Consider the following 23,888-nt stretch of genomic DNA (forward strand, 5'->3'; position numbering starts at 1 on the left):
TGTTTTTTTTTCCCCCTAATTTTTTTCTAATCTTTTATCATTTTATGCTTTACTTTATTGTTCAAGCAAACTAAAACTAAAACAGACTAAAATTCCTCTGTGATGAACTTTGTTTAGTGCTCTAAATTTTGTCTGAATAAAAGCAGCAACCTCAAGATACTGGTTTTAAGGCAAGTAATGCAGGAAGACAAATTGCATTATCCAAAAAACTGCACACTTTTAAATAGTTTTAAAATAGCAACAAGTTAAGAAGAGCACTGAATTCAGATATGTTGGGATTTCGTCTGAAAACAGAAAAGGGTTTTCCTTTAATTGCAAATCGGTAGTTTGATTATTTGACAAAGAATAAAATGTCTTCTGAGTTACTTTAAGGATGCTGCTGCTGCGTCGCCCTCCAGACCGCAGGTGGCGCTGTGGGCTGAACACTCTTATCTTTGGTTCACGCGCTCCCGTTGCCTAGTGACGACAAACTAAAGATTGCTGCTTGTTTCCTGCCTTTTCAAAAATCCCATCGCTGCTGGCGCTGAGCTAGCGCGAAGTTTTCCGAACAGAATTTCTATGTTTATCTCGTCATTTATGCTGGACTATGACACGAAATAACCCCTTTACTCCTACCTGGAGCGCCGTGTGAACAAAGATGAATAATTATGTTTTCATCAGGGTCGTCGGGAAAGGCAGCTACGGGGAGGTGAACTTGGTGAAACACACAACAGACCGAAAACAGGTAAGAAACAAAAGTGACGATACCAAACTAAACTACAAACAATACATTGATGTTTCTAAGCATTTTGGTTTAGTAGAACCCCCTGGTGAAGTACGGCTGAAGTGAGTAAAAGTCAGATGTTTGTCAGTGATTTGTTGCCTTCATTACAGTGGAGATTTTTCCAGCAAACTAAATTATTAAAGACATTCCTGATGAGTCAGGTGTATAAACCTAGGATAGCATCAGGTTTATGTTTACTGTAGTTATCCAAACAACATAGATTTGTATAAATATTAATAATGATAATGGTCCATTTAAAAGACAATAAGACTTAAATTACATTAAAACAAATTTAGATGGCATTAAACTAGCTGCATGATAATGGCACAGCATCCTCCACTGTTCTGTCTAGATAACATGAAATAATATTTGTTAAATAAGATTTTGTTTCCTCTTTCATCGTGTTGAAAAATATTGGAATAATTATGGAATCCTTGCTCAAATACAGTGGTTCTCAACTGGTGGGTTGTGACCCAGAATTTGGTCGTGGACCTGTTTTCAGTGGGTCGTGGACCTGTTTTCAGTGGGTCGTGGACCTGTTTTCAGTGGGTTGTGGGCCCTTGCCTGTGCAAAAAGAAACTGTTGAAAACCAACTTTATGATCGTTATGTCAATCTTTTGTTTAACTCTTGAATAACTGACTAAATATGTTTAATGAGATATTGTATATATTTTCAGTGGGTGGGTTATCAGATAAAGCTACATATCCTGAGTTGTTTTGAAACTACTTCTCAGTAGTTGGACTTTTTTATGTCATGTTTGTGTGTGAAAGCCCCCTGAGGCTGATTAAAAAGAAAAGGCTGAAGTGAAGTGTTCTTGTTTTCATTAAAATGCAGCTAATTGAGCGTAAAATGGTATTGGTATGTGTTGTGATGGTATACTGTTATATTTTATTCTACTATCCCAGGTTCAAACTGCATTATTTCTTTCACTGCGTTAACACATTTATCCTCTCTAAACTTTTAATTAAAAAAAAAAAAAAATTAAAGAAGTCCAAACTCATTCCCATCTGATTGGAGCTGCTTCTTCATTTTAGGGTGCTTTTACATGATTACGTCTAACTTTATTTTAATTTATTTGAGTTCAGAATTTATATTAGTTTGATAGAAATAATGCTCTAATACCAAGTCTGTTATCTGATTTTCCTCAGTATGTAATAAAGAAGCTGAATTTGACCACCTCTTCCAAGCGGGAGCGGCGCGCTGCAGAGCAGGAGGCGCAGCTTCTGTCCCAGCTGAGACATCCCAACATCGTGACCTACAGGGAGTCTTGGGAAGGAAATGACCGTCAGCTGTACATTGTGATGGGTTTCTGTGAGGGGGGCGACCTCTATCACAGGCTCAAACAACAAAAAGGGGAGCTGCTGCCAGAGAGGCAGGTTGTGGAGTGGTTTGTCCAGATAGCCATGGCACTCCAGGTACAGTATACCCTATCGCTGAGCATAAATTAGGACAGATATATATGAATATATGAGCATAGGACACAGTAAGTCAGGAGTGTGCCTCTTGATTTTCAGTACCTGCACGAAAGAAACATTCTTCACCGGGACCTGAAAACGCAGAACATCTTCCTGACTAAAACCAACATCATCAAAGTTGGAGACCTTGGCATTGCGCGGGTTTTGGAGAACCAGAATGATATGGCCAGCACACTCATCGGCACCCCGTACTACATGAGTCCTGAGCTGTTCTCCAATAAACCCTACAACCACAAGGTACTATGGGTCCCTGCTTTTAGTCATTTAAGGAGCCAAGAAACAAATCTGACTGATTGTCTCTGAAGGTTTTAATAGGTTTCAATAAAATGATCTAATCTTCAAATAGAAATGTATCCCTGTGAATCAGCTTGAATTCAAAGGTTTGGACTCAGAATATAGATTCAGCTTTTTATTAGATTGCAGGAATATTATTATTTCAGTCTATAAATAAAGCTCAAATATAGTATATCATTTAAACAGCTGAGAGTTGGAAAGTAAATATGATCTTCCTCCCCTTTAAGTAGTTCAAGAGTCTTACCTGGTTATTGAATAAGTCATATTAATTAAAACTATCATCCTTTTTACTCAATATTTTTTTTAAAAAGTATGTTAAAACCTATTTTTAAGTGACATTTTCTCAGGTTTGTTACTGGATTAAATCTGAAATTTTACTCTGTTTGCAACAATGTTCGTTTTGATCATCTGTTCAGGTTTTTTATTGGCCAGTACTAACAAGTAAGTGGTCATTATGATATCAGAAAACATGAATTATCTTAAATTTAGCAGTGTTTAACCATCTCCTTGTTTGCGTTGCTAGATCTATTCTGCATTTTATTTTCATGGTCTTTATTCCAGATTACTCTGTCAGCTAAATGTAAGAGGAATAACAGAGAAATTGGGAACTTTTAAAGTTCCACAGCAGCCATGCTGACAAGGTTGTGCTTACAGCTGATCTGACAGAATTGATTCTTCGTTTATAATCGTCGTAAAGAATCATCACTTCTAAAATTGCATGAAATGAACAAACTGACACTCTTAGGTTTTGCAGCTGCGGAGTGATGCTGCTGCAGGCAGTTTAACATTTCAGTCCTGGATGGATTTTCAGTCCTAGTGTGCGTTGTGTCGATATTAATGCTAACATGGGCGTGTTGTACAACTGAATGCATTCTGTCTGTAGTCGGATGTTTGGGCCCTGGGTTGCTGTGTGTACGAGATGTCCACTCTGAAACACGCCTTCAACGCCAAGGACATGAACTCACTGGTGTATCGCATCGTAGAGGGAAAGGTTGGTTTCACGGTTACATTTTCCTTTTTATTGGGGTTTTTAGGCAAGTCAGAGGTGACGTTACAGGAAGCTTACAGTAAACTTTATTTCTTTACACATCTACAGTAAATAACTAAGGTAGCTGTCGTCAGTTTGTGTTTTTACTTAATGCTAAGATTTTTTTGTATTGTTGTGTACATTTTTTGTGTGTCCTCAATCATTTTAACTTTTTCTTCAGATGTGACGTTTTTCTCGATACGAAGTGTTCTTTATTGAACTTTGAATATTTTGAATTTATAAGTTTTGTTTTTGCCATTAGCTGCCACCGATGCCGAGTCAATACGACCCCCAGCTCGGGGGTTTGATCAAGAACATGCTGTGTAAAAGACCTGAAGACAGGCCCGATGTGAAACTCATCCTCCGGCAGCCCTACATCAAACGTCAGATCGCCATGTTCCTCGAGGTCACCAAAGAGTGCGTTTTATTGCCCGCAAACTTCCTCGGACAAAATGCCATAACTCTCTTCTCCTTTTAGTTAATTATTTGAGTAATTTTTTACTGTCAAATTTAATTTCTTTTATTTCTTTCTACCACAGCAAGCGGAACGATGAGCGTTTTCATACATTTTTGTTCGGTTCTCATTTTTCTAGAAAAACGGCGAAGTCGAGAAAAAAAGCTGTGGGTGGAGGTGGAGAGTCTGTGTCCAACAGTTCATTATCTGACGCGTCGACTAAACCAAAACCTGAGCAGCTTCCTCTGAGTTCTCAGCCTGAACCTCTTGTTCGAATAAAGAAGGTGAGTTGGTGGTAAATATAGAGGTTATTAAAATCTCTCATTTTCCAAATCTGATACTTACTTGTAAGTCACTATTGCGTCCTAAAGACATACGTAGTGTAAGGGAGAATTTCTTACATTTGAATTAAAGCTGGGAGGAGACTCCAGGGTGGACCCAGAACTGGCAGGAGAGATTATATAGCCTCTCAGTCTGGGAACACCTTGGGATGGAGAAAGGGATGTCAGGGTTACTCTCCTGGACCTGTTGCTCCTGCAATCCGACCACAGATAAGTGGTAGAAAATAGATGGATGGATTTAAATCTGGCTACTTATTTTCTTATCCAAAAGTAGAGTTTTGTGAAGGAATGCAGTCTTGGAGTTGTTTGTTGTGAGGGACTCTCAGCTACTACCACAGCAGATTTTAGCTCAGTATCTGTAAAACTGACTGAGTAATAGCCATTTTAGTGTTTGCTAAGGTCAGTTAGCTGTAGCGGCCATCTTAGATTAGGTTGATCTCAAAAGATAATCAGTTGTAGACGTGCATCCAGTGATTACTTTCTGACACTTTCATTAGAATCAATTCAGCAGTTCATGAGATATTTTGCTAACAGACGAACACAGACACGGGCAGTTACGTGATTGCCTCCGTTTCATGGCAGCGATCGATAATTTTACTGGGAGGCTTTCTGGGTAGGGTTTCATAGTTTCATGACAAAACACATAATTTCCCTCAGATTGTATTGCTGGACCACCTTGTGTCTGTTAAACTTTCTACTTCTTTAAGATCCTCTGATAACTCAGAAACATCCTCATGTTTTCTGTTTGATATTGTAGTGATTGGTTAAGATGGTAAAGTCATCTACACCAAAGAAACAAACAAAACTGGCCTACAGACAAGATGATTCAGTCTGTTTTGGATAAATTCCTTCTGCGGATGAGGAGCTGTTTGTTGGAGACCAGAATGTGTGAATTTCATGATTTTTGCCAACCCCTTTGAGCTTCTTGTTTAAATCTATTTTTTTTTCCTAACTTGAACACGGTTGCCTAGTTAGTAACTTACCTGCCAAACCTGGAGAAGTCAGTTGTTTATTAAAACAATAAATAAATAAATTGGAGAACGTACAAAACCCAGCCTGTCTCAGTTGGTTTGCTTTAATTATTTCACTGTTGAAGCTCTTTATGCTCGAACCTTTATTTCAGGAGGGGACTGAATATTATAGTTTTCATCTTTTCTTTCCACACTTAGAAAGAAGACAAATCACAACATCGTAAAAGCAGAAACGACGTGCCAGACCTCCCTCCAGTCCCAACTTCCCCACTGCCCAAAACTCCACCATCCGATGTCCTCAAAACCAGTATTGTATCCATGGCAACTGTCAGCGGCATTGATATCGACCTCCCACTGCAGCAGGACGAAGAGGGGACAAAGAGACAAGTTCAAAGGCCTCCTTCTGGCGTGTCACACCCCGAGACGACCGCCGAACCCGCGACTCGCAGCGTGAACAAAACCAGCAAGGCGAGAGGGAAGCCGGCTCTGTCCCCTCCTCCCTTCCCTGTGAAGCCCCCCCCGAAGGCTGGGTCAGGTGTTAGTGGCAGGGGAGGAGAGGAGGGGACGGCAGCCAATGGCTTTTCAGACATTCAGCCGCAGGCCACGCCAAGCCCAGGGGCTACATTCTCTGTCATTGTGGAGAAACAGATGTCAGATGTGGATTGTAAAGACGATACCGTGGAGTTACTTCGAGCGGCTGACGTACAAAACCTAAATCTAGAAAACACTGGAGAGGTTCTGGGCGACAATACAGACCGTCAGAATAACATCCTGACTCTTATCAAGCAAGCTCCAGCACATCCACACACGTCAGACGTCCAAGTAAGTGTCCAAATAAACAAAGAAACACCTTTTTTTATTTTTATCAAGTGTCACTTTCTTTATTTGGCTTCATTTATGTTTTTGAAGGACATCCTGGAAGCTACTGAAAGGCTGTTAGAGCCACTCGCACAGGTAAGTGTTAGAATACTCACACACCCAGCGAGCTGTTTGCCAGAACCTTTCCATTTTCTTGATATGTAGGAAAACTTGTGAACGTAGGGAGGGTTTTGCCCCAGCTGGAAAAGCTTAATTTTGTGTCTTCAGGAGCCTGTTCCAGAGGAGTCTTCTCCTGTAGCCACTGAACGAGATCCAGCTTCTCCCTGCCAAGGCCCACGGTATTCGTCAGAACCTTCAGTATCACAGCAACACAAAGAAATGCACACGAGGCAGAAACAGGTAAACATGGAGCGAATGTTTGGCTTACAACTATGAAACTCAGTCATGCTCTTCAATATCCTGTAACCTTCCATTCTGTGTTGTAATGGTTTAAAAAATGTTTTTGAATTAATTTTTTTAACTGTCGTATCTGTGAACTGATATTAAAATGGTGTTAAAATAGACACAACTTAAACCTAGCAATAATGTGTTAAAGGTTCTCATCTTTCATTAGCTCAAGGTGGCAGCTCCGAGACCTTTACCTCAACCTCCTGTTGAGTGTGTATCTGTGGAGGGGAAGAAGAAGAGCACGAAGATGGCAGGGAGCAAAAAGGCTGCTGCAACCTCAGCCTCCGCGTCAGTCAGTTCCTCTAAGGATGGGTTCTTACTGGTCCCACAGGTGAGAAGGATGCACAGACTTGTGGATGTAGCTTGAAATCAGCCAAACATACTGTAGTATCAAGATGACGTGTAGATCACAGAGAAGGAAATGTTTTATCCACATCTGCTGACTGACTTCATTCAAATTCTCAGCGTAAACGACGCAGATGTTCCTGAGCTTCTTGGTTTCACACTTTGATTGAAATAAATCCAAACAGTGAGCCGACAGTGATGAGCAGAGTCTTCTGGAGGTACTGAATGGAAATCTGCTCGTTACGTCACATTGCAGCCATTGTTGCTGGAAGTAATTTGGTGCTATGTCACTGAAACAATCAGTGGAGAGGTGACAAAGAATGATCCGACAACATAAATAAAATAAAATAAAATTAAAGGTGATGATACAAGTTCGACAATACTTACATAAAAATAAGACGCCTATATTTGACATTAACCTGATGCAGAGGAGGGTCGTAGCACTTCAAGGATATTATATAATCCTAACTAAAAACAGGTACCAACAACCTAACATGTATAAACCCAATATGCTAAAGTACATGTACATTCAGTACTACACTACACTACTGTATAATGCACACATAATGTTCCGTCTCATTCCTCTTTTTATGGGTTCCTGTTAATCTTAATTTACTCATCACATGTTGTATTCTACAAATTTAATTTTATATATTTATTTTATTTTCTAGTGTCTTAATGATGACTTGACTTTTATTTTTGGCTGTAATGATTAAAAGGAAAATAAGTAACCTGCAGAATGATGTATGATTTCTTTTTTTTACAAATAGGTTTTGGGTTTTTTTTTGTTTTTGTTTGGAAACCTTTTTACTGTTAAATCGAAAGGGGCCGCCTTTGTTTGTGAGAAGCTGGCGGGGAACCATTTCCGCCAATTTAAATGTGCCGAAATTTTGTTTTCAGGATCGTCCTCTGACTGCTAGAGAGAGAAGACGACTGAGGCAGTCGCAGGAGACTGGCAGCCAGGCAGGTAATCAGTCCAAACTGAGAAAATATCGAACGCTGTTACAAGATAAAGAATTTTAAAAAATCAAATACCAAAATTTAAATCCTTTTAAAAAAGTCAACTTTCCCCACACAGAAAGTTTAGCACCGAACCACACAGGTCATTAGACTTACACATTAGTAAGGTTTGTATGATACTGCAATGTTAGAGTTAAAATATTTGGTGGAGTGTTTTTTTTGTTTTTGTCTTTATTAGTTTTCTGCTTTGCTCAGGTGTCGGCGCCGTCCGAAGAGCATCTTATGATACTGCCTCCACCAAAGCAGAGTACCACAGCGTCCCAGTTACTCGATCTGCTTCATATTCTGTCACAGAGTCCAGCAGTAAGGTACAGACACTCTTCTGTTTGTGGTATTAAAGTGTACATCCTGTCGGTTTAATAAGGACTCGGTCAGGGAAGGCTGATCAGGAGCTATTTAGTTCTGATTTGGTCCCAAAATGGGTTTCTGTCAGAACTTCCGTCACAAACCGGGGGTTTTGTTTTATCGCAGCAGGATAGGTTGATGGAACAAAAGTCTGACGAAGACGAGTGCAGCTCATCTACCAGCTCCACCGAGCGCTCAGAGGGAGACTGCAGGGAAAGGTGAGCGCACAAACCAGAGGACGATCAAGTGCAGCTTTAGTGAACCACATAACTCAGATATTATCAGCATTTTACTTTTTAGGTTTGATTATTTTAGACGTTAATCTTTTCACAATTAATGGGTTCTCTGCAGAAAGACGGAATCCTGCGACATGCACGATTTAGTTCACATGATGACCCAGACGTTGAGAATGGATGCTGGAGACGGGGGACACGAGGTGGACAAGAGCGGACCCGACTCCACCACCCTGCCAGAGTTCAAACTGAACAGGAGGTACCGAGACACCCTGGTGCTTCACGGGAAAGCCAAAGGGGAACCAGAGAACTTGTCGCTTGGCGAAATACCGATAGGTTCGACCCTTTTAACTTAACTCCGTGGTTATTAGTGTGCAAGACATTGTGGGGCTTTTCTTTGTGTGTAACAACTCCGCCTCTTCAGGAGGCTCCACGTCCGGTCCGGCCAAGATGAGAAGAGCCATAGAGCACCTGAGGACGGATGTGGTGAAAGGTCTGGGTGTCAAGCTTTTGGACAAAGTGCTCGAGATCATGGAGGAAGAGGACGAAGTCAAAAGAGAAGTGAGTAGAACACTGCAAAGGATTTTAATTTAAGGCAGCAAAACACAAACTCAACTTTACTCGACTGCTTGAAAGCATCAGAAATGAATGTTGTGTATTCACCATTCATTGTAAAAACTAAACTGTTGTAAATCAAATAACTGTCGGATGATTACCATTAAATGAACACACTGCAGACACAATAAATACTTATATCTTTATGTTTTATATGCTGTAAAGTCAATATTTTTTAGGGTTTTGCCATGACAGTACAGACAACTCGGATTAATTTAGTCAAAGAATAACGCTATAAGAGATTATATAAGGGGGCAGATTTAAATTTACAGGTTGTCTTTGTTTATTTTTCCCCAGATGTGCCTTCGTGAGGAGATGGGTGACGAGAAGTATCAGGCTTATGCTGTCATGGTGAGACAGCTGAAGTTTTTCGAGGACATGGCCTTCAAGGTTTAAAGAGAACCGAATCCGGAGACGCACACAAGCAAATTTACCTGAGAGAAAAAAAAAAGTGCTTCACATCTTGTCATGTTTTGCAACACCAAGAAACGGTTGTCTTTGTTGAAAACAACTGTTTCAAAGAGAAATTTGTACCAATCTGAGAATTTTTGTATCAACACGCAGGTTCTTATTTTACGATTGCAGCCCATTGGCAATTATGTAAATAAATGTGTAAAGTTTTTTTTAAAACAAATACAGAATGTAAATAGAATCTAACAAAAGTCTAACATACCTATGCAAACTGTTCTGTCATTTTAAGGCTCTTTTTTATGTTTATGTCTTTATAGTAGAGTTCATTTTTCCTACAAAAACAAGCCAAAATTTCAAGAGTTGGATCACTTATGTTGTAAGTTTGAATTTCTTAGATTTAACATTTGCTGCTCTTTTTCTTTCTTTATTAAATAATGTAAAACAGATGTAGATATTAACATTTGAACTGTTTCTAATAAAATGTGAAACTTTTTGCTCACAGCTACTTTCATTTTAGATGCTGCTTTAAATATTTTAATCCTGACCAAAAAACTGTTTTGGTCACATTTCCGGTGTTTTCTTTAAAATTAAAATCAGAGAGAAACCCTTCCATTTATGAAACAGGACCAAATTTTTATTATTTAAATCATGTTTGAATATTGACAGACTTAACACATTTACTCTGCGAATGTTTTTAATGTGAATTGTTGGACAAACTTCAAGATGATTTCTCGTATAAAAAAAGATAATTCAAAGCCAGGTAAGGGGTGGTTGTCGGCTTATTTGTGCTTCTTCCTTTTGCTGCCATCCTGAGGTTTCTGAGGGGATTCTCCGCTGCTCTCTGGTATGACTGGCTGCCACGGCAGAGGACTCTTCCTGTACATGGGCCACGGAGGCAGGGTCAGCTGGAATAAAGGACAAAAACACAATTAGATGTTTCTTTTTTAACTCCCACTTGAAACATAAAATATCAACAGTGACCCTTAACACTTACCACACAAGACACAGCAAAACCACCCATTACTATGTACACGGTCCAGCCGAACTGCTGAATGATCAGGCCGTAGATGAATCCTATCACCTGTAAAGGAAAGCTATTAGTAAACCAGACTAAGAGGTAAAACCATGATGCCGTCCTCGCATGTGTTATACGTGTTTACCGCAGAGATGAGTATAATTCCTTGGAAAATCTGCTCAGCCAGCTTCTGGCCCTTATAATCCTGTAACAAAGGAAAACACAGTTCACAGATTTCTTTGTCATTTTCTGACCACCTCTGATGCAAACGTTTTATGCAAATTTACAACTGAATTTATCTGTCGATTTTCACTTCCAAGTCAGTAACTCAAAACCTGTTAAACTAATGGCTAAAGTGTTAAATTCAACTCTTGATATGGCAGATGAAACAAAAGGTCACGTGTCCAGCTTCTACGTTGTTTTAATTGAGCATTTATTTATTTAGAAGTTTACGTTTTAATCAAATAGGTAAACCAAATCTGGCAACAAGTGTACATAAACATTTAGTTAGCAGCTGTTACTAGTTATTTTTTAAGCTAACATTAGATAGCTTAATAGCTCCGCGTTAATGAAACCAGGAGCAAGTTAATTTGCAGTTCTGCATGCAACAAGGCGCCTTTTTTCTTACCATATGTGTTGGGATGGATTTGAATATCGACAACATGTTTGCAGTTGAACTAAAATGCATAAACGGAAATGTTTCTGGCCCTAGCTAGCAATGCAGTTTGACTTCCGGTTTCCAAAACGCTACGTCGAATTGTAAAATAAAACTTCTGTTTAATCGTCAGCGCCCTCACTTGGCAAAAACTGTGCAGCTTCACAGATTTATAAACAATAAGGATTAGGCAAAGCGCCTAGCGTTACGACCAAATTTGGTTTTAGGTTTCTGAAGCGCTTAGACTGTCCACAATAGTGCCATGTGAAAATATGTAGCTTCAATAATATAGCTTTTATACAGACGAATCTACAATTTGTAACTGTTTTTTTACTTTCATATAATACTATAATAACTTACTTTAATGTTAATTTTATTCATTTTATGCTACCTGAAAATAGCGAGTGATATTGATTTTAGTCAGGCACTCTTTAAACACCTACAGCTACGTGCAGCAGCGATATAAACTTGTTGATGTTGAGTTGGCAGTTTGGGTTCAACGTGAATTTGCCTTTTCCAGAGCTTTGTCTAAAAACTGTGCTACCGTAGCAAGTTTTATTTTACTTTTTTTTTATTTAAGCACAGAAAAACACGATTATCATTTAGGGTTTTTGCGGTGGCCACGCAGCAGCGAAGTAACGTTACAAAGATTGGTAGGCTTTCAGTCTCACAGTGGACATCACTCAGCTGCGGTGTTTCTTAACCTTTTTTTAATTTTACATAAGTGCTGTCGGACAGATGTCGTCATGACACTGAGGAAAGGTGAGCCAACTTCTGTTTGTAGCATTAATGTATTAACTGCATGTTTAAACATTATAAATTAAAAACAGAAGCAGAAATGAACTGAGAACAAATAGACTAATACCCAAACGTGTGAATAAATGGACTTCCCAACAAAATATATTGTAACACCTGGCACTGCTACCTTATACACGTCTGCTCTTACTAACAACAGCTCTGCATTCATTGTGACCCACAGTCAACGTGGTTATCCTCATACTGCTGGCTGTGGCCTTCCTAATTATAGTTCAACGAAACCTCCTCAGCCTCAGCGACTTCTTACACAAAGAAAGCCCAGGTATGTTTGTGTGCTGCAGATCTACATCATGCAGCTTGTCGTGTGCATCTCATCAGACGAGTGAGGCTAATCAAAGCACAAATCATAAAAGATATGGGAATGTTTCTCCATCCAGATCCTGGGATGGTCCTTCCCTTTGAGGCCGAGCTGTCTCCAGATGTCAGACTTGATCTGGAGAGGAAAGGAGAGGAGATCCCCGTTCTCATCCCCGCTGCAGAGGACAGACTCGGGGCCGTGATCGCTGCCATGAACAGCGTGTACCAGAACAGTAAAGCCAACGTGGTTTTCACTATCGTGACCCTGAACGACACAGTTGATCATCTAAGGCGAGTCCTCTTATTGCACTTGTTACGAAGCTTAGAAGTATTTTGATTTGAGTAACCTGACATCACCGTTTCTGCATTGTCCCAACAGGACGTGGCTGAGTCAGACAAAGCTGAAAAATGTCAAACACAAAGTAATAATTTTTAACCCGGACCTTCTCGATGGGAAGATGCCAAAAGATCCTAGGACAGCGGAGACTTCAAAACCAGTAAGACCAGAGAAAACAGTATGGCCATCTAATCTAACAACCTGTGCTGCTGTTTACTTAATTAACTTTTATATTTTGTTTTTCTCAGTTGACGTTTGCCAGGTTTTATTTGCCTTTATTCATACCTGAGGCAGAGAGAGCGATCTACCTGGATGATGATATTATTGTCCAAGGTAAAGATGAGTTACTAGAGACAATAAACTAAATCAAAGTTTAATGGCATGTAGTCATCAAACTACAAGGATGTAGATTTTCTGGAAAACAATTACGTAATCAGTTGTTTTTGTTGGATCTCAGGAGACATTCAAGAGCTTTACGAAGCTAACCTCAAACCAGGACATGCAGCTGCCTTCTCTGAAGACTGTGACTCAGCATCCTCTAAGGGTTTTGTTCGAGGAGCCGGACACCAGGTGGTCAAGTCTTACAAAAACTAATCGTTAAGTTATTACAAGGAATATAGGCAAATCAGATACACTGATCCCTAACGCCCACTATTTTTTCTTTTATTAGGACAACTATATAGGTTTCCTCGACTTTAAGAAGGAATCAATAAAGAAGCTGGGGATGAGGGCCAACACGTGCTCCTTTAACCCAGGGGTCATCATTGCAAACCTGACTGAGTGGAGGAAACAAAACATCACCCAGCAGCTGGAGCACTGGATGGAGCTCAACACCCGGTAAGTTGCCACTAGGGGAGAAACTGTGATGTGTGTGATTTGGTTAACAAAACAATGTAATCATTCTACTTTTGCTTTTGTTTCGTTTTGTTTTCCTCCATCCAGAGAAGATCTGTACAGTAAAACACTTGCAGAAAGTGTCACCACTCCTCCACTTCTCATCGTCTTTTACAAACGTCACTCCTCCATCGACCCGTTGTGGCACGTCAGACACCTCGGTAAGTTCTGGTTAACTCCTGACAGACGACACAGAGGGGAGCTAAGTTTTTTTTTTTTTTAGAAAACCATAATCAGCCAGAGAAGTTCCCATCTCAATAGAAATCGCTCTACTGTATATATAAATAGATCCTGGAAAGGGGATAAACATTAAAAATACTTTTACTGCACAAGAGCAAATATTTAGAAATCTAAAGTGAAATCAAAAACTCCAAAAATTAATTAGAATATCTAATTTAGTGAGCTGTCCAGCTGTAGAATTATCCACCCATCTCCAAACCCTCATTATGTGTACCTCAGAAATAATAAATTGAAACTAGGTGCAGTTTAATCAACATTTTAGGCAATATCCAGTTCATGTAAAATCTTTAATAACAGTAAAGCCATTAGCTGTTTTGCAGCTAAAATACTAAAACAAAGCCAAAATAAAGAACATTTGAAAAACCTTTGAAATAAATATTTTAAAGCCCTTTTTACAAACACACATCAAAGTAAAAGTTGTCAGTTTTTTGGTGATGACCTAAAATGACCTGAAACCACAGCTCTTATTTGTGTTGTACCTGAAATCTGACACCTGGCTGCTAACGTTTCTTTTCTTTTTTTCATTTTTCTTTTTTACATAGTGTGTTTGGAGCTGGAACCAAATAACACTCTGATAACTTAGCACTGCACTTGTTGCTAACAAGGAGCATTGTGAACAACCTTGAAAATTAACATTTTATATATTTTTCTAGATAAATTTTAAACCAATTACAAAATGCAGCTAACCGAGGTATTAATGCTTGAAGGTAGTTCAGTAAGGCCAGCTGCTCAGAATAATAAAACGACACCTTTTCAGGCACGATGGGAGCTGGAAACCGGTATTCCCCGCAGTTTGTGAACGCAGCCAAACTCCTCCACTGGAACGGCCACTATAAGCCCTGGGGGAGAGCGTCCTCTTTTTCTGAAGTGTGGGACAAGTGGTTCATTCCTGACCCGACAGGAAGGTTCTATCCTGTGAGAAGACACTCGGACTAAACGGTGGGTCTCAGACCGCTTTTGGACCAGCTCAGCCTCAGGAACTAAAGCTGTTTTCTTTGCCAAAAATCTGATTCGTCACCCTCTGGATGTGTGGACATGTTTATCCTGACTTCACTTTGAGAACAGATTGTTCTTTTAGTCTTTCTTCAAAGCAAAGTCTTTTGATTTTGTTTGACTTATGTTTCTCACAAAACCACTGAAAAACACGTAGTTTTCTGCTTTGATGGTTTTTTACGTTTAGCTCCTGCTCAGAGGAGTGACTGTATAAAACAGGGCTCCTATACACTTCCAATTTAACATTCCATGCTTGTAAAATACATTTTTATTTTAGGTTTATTTTTACAGCCATTTTAAAAATCTGAGCACAAGCACCTAGATGTTCAGTTTGATTTTAGATATCCAGTGAACTCTGTGTTAGATTATGTCTACATATTTTCTGTTGCCACCAAATGCTAGATTATCATCATTCCAGGTTCTGTAGCTCCTACAAAGCTGTTATTCCTAAATGAGTGCACTACATTTTATAGGAGTCGCAGAAATCGTTTGAACAACTCGTCTGGACTGTAAACCTGAGCCTCAGCCTCACAGACGTGTTCAGCACCTGTGCCTCAAAACCAGTTCTCAAAAAGATGGAAATGGTGTAAAAACAAAACTCTAAGGCTTCAGGATAAACCAAGAGGTACTTTTTATGTTTTAGAGTTGAAACAAAAAATAGAAAAAGACAAATTCAACACTTTTTAAGAACCTGTTGGAACATTGATCATTGTAATATAACCTGTATTAATGTGCCAAGAACTCCATGTACAATTGATGTCATTAGGGTTAATTTGTCTTTAGTTCATGAAAGGATTAATGCTGCCTGTTTTTACCTGCTCCAGGTCAAATAATGAGTTTGTCACATAAATAATGTCTAAACTTGAATTTTCAGTGATCTGTAGATGTTGACCTACCCTGAGCTGAATTATATTTGTTGTAAACGAACACTAAGCCTCTTCTGCTGAACTGTGGATTTTAAAGCAAGCTTCTAACCAAACTTTACCTCTTCAGATTGCACAAATGTCTCATGCCTCAGCTTCATTTTTAGAGATTTTATACAAGTTACAAAGCTGTTACCTTGCTGTTGTGAAGTCTTTTTTTCGGTACAGTAGCTCAAATAAAAACTTATTTCCTTTAATGTGAGTTTTCCTAAATTTTGTCTGTAAAAACTGCAACTTTTTATGGGAACAATTTGTAACAACATGAAAGAAAAACAGGCAAAAGGCAGTTTGTTCTTTTTTCGATTTATTTCATGTACAGGTCATTGTTTATATACAATATTCTGCATTTGATTCTTCCAAGTGATTTTTAGACACCTGGATAGTAGATATATACACACACCTGTCAATGTCACTCATTTGGTCAATGAACTGTCCCAGTAAAACTGATTTACTGTCAGAAAATATTGTTCAAGGTTAAATCCTCACAAGATGTTTGGGTTTAAATGACACAGAGGGGCTGAGAACACCTGGTTTATTTGTAGTCTGACAGTAAAAACAGTAAATGCATATTTTATTTTTGGGTCATATATGCAATCTGTTTGCACGATTTAATGTCAAATTTAACACCAGACCTTTGAAGCGTTTCACAAAACAATTGTGATAATCAGACCAATCAGGGGTCAGCTGTGTTTCCACATCACCTCAGCATCACTTTGTCTCGTTTGGGACCTCCACTGAGGTTAGAGCAAAGTACCAGTATCATTCATGTAGTACTACATGTAATAAAAAAAAAAAAACAGGGAAAATACTGAGCCCTGATCACTCCAAGTAATGGAAAACCACTGAAGTAAATCCAGGTGCAGCATAGACTCAGGTAAAGACTCGGAGTGACATCACGGTTCATTTAAAATCTGTGTTGAAGTCATAAGCATCATCTGTGCTGACTGTAGACAGGCTGATGTCCTTGGGAGCTGACTGAAATCTCACCCTGCTGGGATTTTCTGCAAAAAGAAATCAAAATTAAAACCTTCCTGACAAGTTCATATTTTAGTTATTTTATAACTCTTAAAATAATACCTCTGAGTGACGTTTTCTGGGGTTTCTCAGGTTCTTCTACTTCACACGAGTCCTCAGGTTGGTCAGGCTGCGAGAAGAACAGATGTTTCAACCGTTTCAGATGCAGCTCCCTCCAAGTTTACAGTGATTAAAATAAAGTTGGCAGGATCAGAGTTGGATTAGAAGTCTTCACAGACAAATCAAGACTTTGCGTTTTGTCCTCATCTCCAGAAGAGCTTTTTATTGTTAGCTGCTGTTAAACACTTCTCTGTGTGGAGTTACCTCTTTGTTCTCATTCTGCTCCACCTTTTCCTCTGCATCATCAGCTGCAGGTGTTTCCTCAGACACGCTCAGCAGACCTGCTGTCGGGCCTTTAGAGGTGAAGCTTATGCTGCTGGCCTGGTTTGGAAATTTAACACCTATGAAGGAACAAAAAAAAAAAAAACTTATTAAAACACATGGAAAAGATCAGGAGAAGTCTATGGAGGCCCATGTGACCTTCTATACAATGTGTGAGCAGGGAAGGCTGCCAAAAAACACATCTCCATAAACTCAAACTCCACCGTGAGTACCTTTAAGTGTTTCCTCATTTCCCAGTTTGACTTTTTTCAGATCCCAGCCACTACGCGCCTCAGTGACCACATCGTCAGACATGTAGGCAGGGAGGCTGTAGTTGGGCGGCACCCGACAGTGGTAGCTGAGCTTGGCTCTGCGGGGACACAACGACAGAAAAATACATTTTTGTGACTAAATAAAAAAGGGAAAGGTGTCACACAACATTGCTGTAGTTAGTGTTTGGATCAGAGTTGGATTACAAGTCTTCAGAATCAAATCTAGACTTCCACTTTGTCTTCATTTCCTCGCTAACTTCCCGTTTCCTGTTCCTGCCTGCGCTTCCACTCACCCCGTCCAATCGGAGAGAAACGAGCTGGCTGCCTGCTCCGTGTTAGGAACGCCGCCCTTCTGCAGATAGCCACGCTTCTTGGCAAGCAGGGTCAGAAACTCCAGGGAGTTTCTATAGTCTGGAACGCTGTACTGAAGCATGATCTAAAAAATAAAGAAATAAAAATAAAACGATGTGACAACAGGAACCTAATGAACAGATCAGTTCCCCATCTCTCGTGTGGCGGCAGCTCGTCCTACCTGGCTCTGATCACACTGCTTGAGCAGAGTCCTGACCGCATCCAGCACGCCCAGATGACCCTCCTCCACCTGCAGGCTCCTCAGAGTCAGAGCGACGGGGGGGTTAGACGGCGAAGCCACGACTCCTGGGCTGTCCATCACCTTCAAAATTTTGGAGATGTGCACCTCTTGCATAGTTCTGACAAGCAGAAAAGATCAAACTTATTAAATATCCAACCAAAGGAGCAGAATACTCGGAAACTAACGAGTTTTTAAACTTACTTTGTGGTGCCTCTGTTAGTCCCAACATGGCACACCAGCGCTCCTTTCAAGCTGTTAACGAGGCTGCTCTTCCCTACGTTAGGAAAACCTGCGGGAGAAGAAAGATTTGGAAAAAAAAACAACTAATTTCTCTGAAGTAAAAAGGTTGGAACATACAACCATTTCTTATGAAGAAATAAAAAAAAGAATGCTTACCGACGACACCAACTTTGAGCGCAGCTTCATTTTGTGTCTTTGCAGCGTAACTCGACAACAACTCTGTGAGACAGACGCTTCCGAAGCAGACTGCTCCTCTGGATTTGTCCAGGACTTCATTTGAGGGAACCACTCTGCTCTTTTTGACAATCTGATAACCAAACAACACAAGCCTTCAAAACATGTTTGTAATGGTACATTTTAAAAAGATGAAGCTCACACAGATTGTCATATTTATTAGTAGGTTTGTATTGATCCACAAACACACACATCAGCTCCTCACACATCAGAGTGACTTTGACTGTGTGGTTTGTTTAATAATCTTGGAGGTATAACCTGTTAGAACAGCATGACAGAAGCTGAATAACCTTCTCAGTCCTCCACATCATGACGACACGAATAAAGTGCAAATACTTCTTATGCTACAACCCCTGATGTTTAAAATACTCCTCGTACCTCCGTTTTGTCTCGGATCCGTGTTGACGCTTTGAATGCCACAACGGGGAGCTCCTTTTGTAAACACTCGATCCACCTCTCCGCTGTTTCTTTGGGTACCAGATCTGCAGCACAGAAAACCCAATTGTATTCGTCACAGACCTGAACTAGTTTTCACTCTTCCAACAAGGTTTTAGATTTGCAAGATTTTCTTGTCCATTTTACCAATTTTGTTCAAAACCAGAAGTAATTTCTTGTTGCCTCCCCCGAGCAGCACAGCCTCCTCCAGCTGTGGACACCTGCTTCCCAGCGGGTCTCGAGCATCGAGGACTTCGATTACAACATCGGATGCATCAATTACCTACAAGAGACAAAAAACAAAACTTCATGAATAAACCTACAGCTGTTTCATCCAACCCACTGGCTGCTGTTGTCACGTTTCTTACCTTGTTTAGTTGAGCACAAAGGAACTGTTTTGAGTTTTTGTTTGGGCCGGTTTGTTTCTCTGTTTTATCCTAAAACAATGAAAATAATAGAAACAGGTTAACAGCTGTGTTACTAAAATGTAAGCAAAACTTTGAGTTGCAAAAATCAAACTGTTGAAATTTGTTGTGTGATGAGTTTACAGTCTAACTTTATTCTGTAAGAGTACTGGAGCCAAAACATTGTAAAAAAAAAAAAAATAAAAATCACAAACTTTACTTATTTCCTGTCAAAAAAGACAAACTACAAGCTAATTCAAATGAACAAATCATGATTATTTGGCTGTGAAACAAGTGCTTAATGATTTCCCACCAAGTGAAACACACAACTACAGATATTTAATAACTTTCTAAGAACAGACAGTATAATCACCAAGTATTTGCCATCTTCTGATATCAGTACACAAGTCAGATTAGAAGCATGAATGCTTGTTGTTGTTGGAAAATCTTTACACACAATATTGAAATGTTTTATCAACAAGACAAGGATCTCAAAAGATAAAATTTACTACAATTATTCAGAAATAAACAACTCCTGTAGTGTCCTCACTGTGATACTGGTGATGACAACAATCATTTTGGTAACTCTTATCAAATGAAACTATTTACAAAGCACCTTTTACACAGCTGTGTGCAACAAAGTGCTTTACACCAGATAAAACAAAAATAAAAAAGTGAAACAAGATCATTTTGAATAAATAAACTGAAAAAGAATAAAATGATAGTGACTGTCAGTCAGAATAAAAGTGTTGAAAACTATCAAACCAGTTTCTGATCCATTAGCTGTAGTTATGTCAGAGGGGTTTGGCGACACTACAGTCAGTGTTAATGACGTTAATAAATATTTGCAGCCAGTGTTGCTCTTTACAGATGGTTTCTCAGCACTTGTTATAACCAGCTGCACACAAAACAGATCATCTGTCCGGCTCAGAGGAGGTCATGTTTAAACTAAAATTAAATCTGTGGCACCGTTCAGTGCAGGGAAGAGGTGAAGTTTTTGATGCAAAGTGACTTTTATTTTACAGTGGTATTTAGTGAAGTAGTTATGAGAGGTTAGTTGAATCAGAGGACACTGAAAGTTTTGAAAGAGAAACAACTTTAAGTAATGCTCAAAACAGGATTTGTTTTTCTTCTTCTTTTATCTAAAACTGTAAGAGCAAACTGCTGGTGTAAATTCTCAGTCATCCAGGTTGTGACAAATCCCAACAAAAACAGCTACACCCTGTGGTTAAAATTGTTTCGCTTCTTTTGATTCAAAACACCTCCTTAAACTGTATGAGATGCTCCATTATCTAACTTTGCACACAAGTTACAAATCTGTACACAGTTTGCTAATGTGAGTGTACAGATTAATAAAGTAAGAAAACAACTTTTAAACTGGAGACAACTAATTTCCCCAGTTTCAGCGAGCAGAAACCAGCTGGCGTTTTACCGTTCGAGCCTTCTTGGCTTTGGGCTCTGCTTTTTTAGCTGCAGTCTCCTTCTCGTTTTTCCTTTTCTGGGCTCGCTCCTCCTTTTTGGCTTGTCGTTTTCTTTCATTTTCCTCCTCAATCTAAGAAATGCAAAATTTAAAAACAAAGAACACACACATTTAGAAACTGTCGGTGGCCTTTCCAGTTCAGACATCATTTTCTAAAAGTCCCTCAACAACACAAAGACGAGCTCTCAGAGTAACCCAGGACCAGCTTCCTGTGAAAGGTGATGGGGTTTCTGTAAAAGGCACCTCACCTGTAGCCTCCTTTGCTCTGCCTCTCGGAGGACCTCCTCTTTGAAAGGAGCACTGTTGGGCACTCCGGGATCCTTCTTCACTCGTTTCTGAAGTCCTTTCTTCTTGGCTTCTTTCTTTAACTTCCTGTTGTGCTCCCGGACCTATTCGGATGAACAAAATGTGACTTAATACGAGTGACAATTTTCCCCTATGGGACTCGTGGTGCACATGCATAAGGATTGTCCACAGACTGAAGCACAACAGGAGAGTATAAAGACAGACAACACTTACCTTTCTTTGTATTTTGTATCGTTTGGCACAGGAGAGACGCTTACTGGCTTTCCTTAACTCTGAAAATGACAAGATAAACTTCAGTGAGCCGGTGGTTAGCTTAAGTCAGTGAGAAGCTCGTGACAAACGTTAGCAGATTACTGCTAGTTAACCTATTAACAAGGCGTAAGAACCGACCTATAATCTATTATAAATTCATTTATTACTCATTTTTATACAACAACACTTACTTGGTCGCTTCATCGTGCAGCCGCAAACCCACCAATGTAACCGAAATGCTAACGCACGTGGAGGACTGTACGAGTTTCCGCTGTCGGGGTTGCCAGGTAGGAAATGACGACATATGCTGTCGATTTACAATTTTCGTATTTTGACCCAAACTATCGTACTTGTGGGGTGAGGGGAAGCTTTCTCGCTCAGCGGAGGGGTGTGCACGGAAATACTAAAGCTATCATATACATGGGCTTTTAAAAAACTATTTTTCGCACGGACCCTGAAGCTATCGCATAAATACAATCGGATATTTGGCAACCCTTTTCCTTTTCGTCTTCTTCCTCGGTTTTCTTTGGCAAACAACAATTATGGTGCATTACCGCCACCAATTGGCATGGAGTGTGAACTGCAACTCAAATAAATAAATTTACTCATTCTCTCAAACAAACTAGTCTGTTTCAGATAATGCTTTTAAGCCTAAGAAATGTCACATTCCTCTTCCCAACTTTTACTCCAAACTTAGGAACAATGAATGCTGCCAAAATCGGATCTGCTGTGTTCTTTGAGATGTCTGTATAATTTTTTCGATATCCATAGTTCTGTCCCACATACCTGAATTGATAACTTTTTTTTTCTTCATTTCTAATAATTTTAAGTCTAAAAGTTTTGCTAAATGATTGGTGCTGCAATCTTATAATCCTGAGGTTGCAGGTTCGAGCCCAGGTTGTGGCAGGAAGGGCATCCAGGGAAAAACAATTGCTGAATCGTTCGTGGGAGTTTTCTCGCTGTGGTAACCCCTGAAGAAGGAAGGAGCTGAAAGAACTTACTTACTGCTAAATGGTAAATTTAATAAGTCATTTTCACTTTTGTCTTCCTCTAATAATTCTCTATTCTCTGATATGTTGTCCTACCTTCCTCTTTCCTTTTTTACTACTATTATCTGCTCTACGAATTTTAATAAACACTTTAGCCAACATTTCTGCTTTCTCCTTGTTTTCAGCTGCAGTTACTTCCTCATCATGCAGATCTGGATATGACTACTCTTGTTTTATTGCATTTGTTTCTTTTTACCATTGTCCAAACTTGACTAATTTCTGTTTTTATTGTGGCCAGCCTAAGGTACACCTGTACAATATTCACGCTGTCTAATCAGCATCTTGATACGCCACACCTCTGAGGCGGATTGAAAAGTGCTATTCTATTATAACAATTGAAATGATCCCTAAGTGTTATGGCCATTAAAATCACTACAACAAATTACTTTTCCATCTAAATGCACAGTGAGGTTATCCAATGTTTTTTTTTTTTTTTACCTGAATTGTAAAAATGTACAATTTTGATTCTTTCACTTCTTGTCCATGTTTCAATTATTATAAACTCAAAATTTGATTCTCTTGTCTTATTTGTCCTGTCTGGTAAAACAATTTAGCATTTATTTTAGGTCACACGAAGTAAAGGTAGAAAAAAAAATCTGTATTTTCTAATAAAAAATATTAATAAAACATTCGGCGTTAATTGTTGGTTATTTTTCTTGTCATTCATTCATTCGGTAATTTGTTAATGGCCCCTAAACGTGTTAAGGCGGATGGAGACACGGAGGGGACACGGAAGAGACACCTGTCTACACGTCTTAATAAGAAGACACCTCTGAATCTGGACAGAGTATTCAAACAAGCAAACCACGAGATGCACACATGCATGCACAGTTTTTCAAATGTTCACATTTCAGACTGCACAAGTAGGAATATCTGCGCGTACACGTGGTCAGATACACGTGCACAACTCACCTGCTGCGCACGGATCAGCTTGGCTGTAAATGTGACTTTTGAGTCTTTCTTTTCGCCCCAGAGTCACAAATATAGTGCTGCGTTCAAGGCCAGTGGAAAGCTGGGACATCTTAGCTTCGCCATATTTACTGGGTTACTGGAAACATGTCACCTTTCTGACTTAGCACAGTAGCTCATAACCCCTATATTAAAACACATACACTCACATTGACTTTATGGATTCCAAAAATCTTTTAAAAATTTAATCTTTCTTTTTAGGTCACCATTCTGTCAGACGGGAATCAGGAAAAGTATGTGTATAGATGGAGAGCAGTTTGTCCTCACTGGACCATCATCAAGGATGAAACAAACCAGTGAGTTAAATCCCTTAATCATATTAAAGTGACCACATTTGTATTTATTGAACTCAGTGGGTTAGGTTAGAAATGGAAGGTTCAGCACTGAGGACTTCATGTGTAAATATATTATTCCTCCAAATAAGACCCTGTTGTCGTCAATATTCCGTTTTTTTTTTTTTTAATGTTGCCAATCTCATGAGGGCATTCCTTTTCTTTCCCCAGAGGGCACCTGAACGTTTTCTGTAAAA

The 23,888-nt window shown here is 39.4% G+C and overlaps 4 protein-coding genes, 1 long non-coding RNA gene and 2 other non-coding genes across 8 annotated transcripts; 3 read left to right on the top strand and 4 right to left on the bottom strand.

Moving 5' to 3' along the window:
• Positions 1–486: 486 nt before the first annotated feature.
• Positions 487–10,467, top strand: nek4 (NIMA-related kinase 4). 2 transcript variants are annotated; one of them, XM_017434593.3, is made up of 16 exons: positions 487–724; positions 1,913–2,179; positions 2,279–2,476; positions 3,417–3,524; positions 3,823–3,977; positions 4,154–4,298; positions 5,525–6,148; positions 6,236–6,280; positions 6,413–6,544; positions 6,759–6,923; positions 7,838–7,904; positions 8,153–8,265; positions 8,429–8,520; positions 8,654–8,871; positions 8,960–9,096; positions 9,448–10,467. In XM_017434593.3, exons 1-16 carry the CDS (start codon positions 638–640, stop codon positions 9,544–9,546), a joined length of 2,652 nt encoding a protein of 883 aa, XP_017290082.1. In that variant the 5' UTR covers positions 487–637; the 3' UTR covers positions 9,547–10,467. The 2 variants fall into 2 exon arrangements, with proteins under 2 accessions (XP_017290082.1, XP_017290083.1); XM_017434594.3 differs by having other exon boundaries at positions 8,432–8,520.
• On the bottom strand, positions 10,238–11,358 carry spcs1 (signal peptidase complex subunit 1). Its single transcript, XM_017434600.3, has 4 exons — positions 11,205–11,358; positions 10,722–10,781; positions 10,556–10,642; positions 10,238–10,466 (listed from the first exon to the last, which is right to left on the bottom strand). Exons 1-4 carry the CDS (start codon positions 11,262–11,264, stop codon positions 10,341–10,343), a joined length of 333 nt encoding a protein of 110 aa, XP_017290089.1. The 5' UTR covers positions 11,265–11,358; the 3' UTR covers positions 10,238–10,340.
• A 328-nt stretch (positions 11,359–11,686) lies between these two features.
• Positions 11,687–15,928, top strand: glt8d1 (glycosyltransferase 8 domain containing 1). The gene is made up of 9 exons (XM_017434589.3): positions 11,687–11,993; positions 12,211–12,309; positions 12,425–12,635; positions 12,724–12,841; positions 12,930–13,014; positions 13,139–13,251; positions 13,352–13,518; positions 13,624–13,736; positions 14,573–15,928. Exons 1-9 carry the CDS (start codon positions 11,978–11,980, stop codon positions 14,749–14,751), a joined length of 1,101 nt encoding a protein of 366 aa, XP_017290078.1. The 5' UTR covers positions 11,687–11,977; the 3' UTR covers positions 14,752–15,928.
• Positions 15,929–16,016: 88 nt separating this feature from the next.
• gnl3 (guanine nucleotide binding protein-like 3 (nucleolar)) lies at positions 16,017–21,650 on the bottom strand. The gene is made up of 15 exons (XM_017434588.3): positions 21,533–21,650; positions 21,303–21,361; positions 21,032–21,172; positions 20,736–20,855; positions 19,268–19,336; positions 19,047–19,182; positions 18,843–18,946; positions 18,387–18,537; positions 18,192–18,279; positions 17,931–18,108; positions 17,692–17,834; positions 17,360–17,496; positions 17,070–17,206; positions 16,809–16,875; positions 16,017–16,732 (listed from the first exon to the last, which is right to left on the bottom strand). Exons 1-15 carry the CDS (start codon positions 21,543–21,545, stop codon positions 16,632–16,634), a joined length of 1,644 nt encoding a protein of 547 aa, XP_017290077.1. The 5' UTR covers positions 21,546–21,650; the 3' UTR covers positions 16,017–16,631.
• LOC112451313 lies at positions 16,943–17,017 on the bottom strand. Its single transcript, XR_003040112.1, has one exon. It is a non-coding gene; the product is annotated as a small nucleolar RNA SNORD19 (small nucleolar RNA).
• LOC112451314 lies at positions 17,575–17,648 on the bottom strand. The gene has a single exon (XR_003040113.1). It is a non-coding gene; the product is annotated as a small nucleolar RNA SNORD19 (small nucleolar RNA).
• LOC112451311 lies at positions 21,355–22,991 on the top strand. Its single transcript, XR_003040110.2, has 3 exons — positions 21,355–21,628; positions 22,227–22,355; positions 22,516–22,991. It is a non-coding gene; the product is annotated as an uncharacterized LOC112451311 (long non-coding RNA).
• The last annotated feature ends 897 nt before the right edge of the window (positions 22,992–23,888 follow it).

Source organism: Kryptolebias marmoratus, linkage group LG4 (assembly GCF_001649575.2).
Source record: "Kryptolebias marmoratus isolate JLee-2015 linkage group LG4, ASM164957v2, whole genome shotgun sequence".
NCBI lineage: Eukaryota > Metazoa > Chordata > Actinopteri > Cyprinodontiformes > Rivulidae > Kryptolebias > Kryptolebias marmoratus.

Coding starts and splice junctions, on each gene's coding strand:
- nek4 (XM_017434593.3), top strand. CDS start 638: ATGAATAATTATGTTTTCATCAGGGTCGTCGGGAAAGGCAGCTACGGG. Junction 6,149..6,235: donor CACACACGTCAGACGTCCAA/GTAAGTGTCCAA, acceptor ATGTTTTTGAAG/GACATCCTGGAAGCTACTGA. Junction 8,521..8,653: donor GAGGGAGACTGCAGGGAAAG/GTGAGCGCACAA, acceptor GGTTCTCTGCAG/AAAGACGGAATCCTGCGACA.
- spcs1 (XM_017434600.3), bottom strand. CDS start 11,264: ATGCATTTTAGTTCAACTGCAAACATGTTGTCGATATTCAAATCCATC. Junction 10,782..11,204: donor AATCCATCCCAACACATATG/GTAAGAAAAAAG, acceptor CCTTTGTTACAG/GATTATAAGGGCCAGAAGCT. Junction 10,467..10,555: donor GTTTTGCTGTGTCTTGTGTG/GTAAGTGTTAAG, acceptor CCTTTATTCCAG/CTGACCCTGCCTCCGTGGCC.
- glt8d1 (XM_017434589.3), top strand. Junction 12,842..12,929: donor CAGCGGAGACTTCAAAACCA/GTAAGACCAGAG, acceptor TGTTTTTCTCAG/TTGACGTTTGCCAGGTTTTA. Junction 13,015..13,138: donor TGATGATATTATTGTCCAAG/GTAAAGATGAGT, acceptor GTTGGATCTCAG/GAGACATTCAAGAGCTTTAC.
- gnl3 (XM_017434588.3), bottom strand. Junction 19,183..19,267: donor TTTGTGCTCAACTAAACAAG/GTAAGAAACGTG, acceptor TGTCTCTTGTAG/GTAATTGATGCATCCGATGT. Junction 18,947..19,046: donor TCTGGTTTTGAACAAAATTG/GTAAAATGGACA, acceptor TCTGTGCTGCAG/ATCTGGTACCCAAAGAAACA.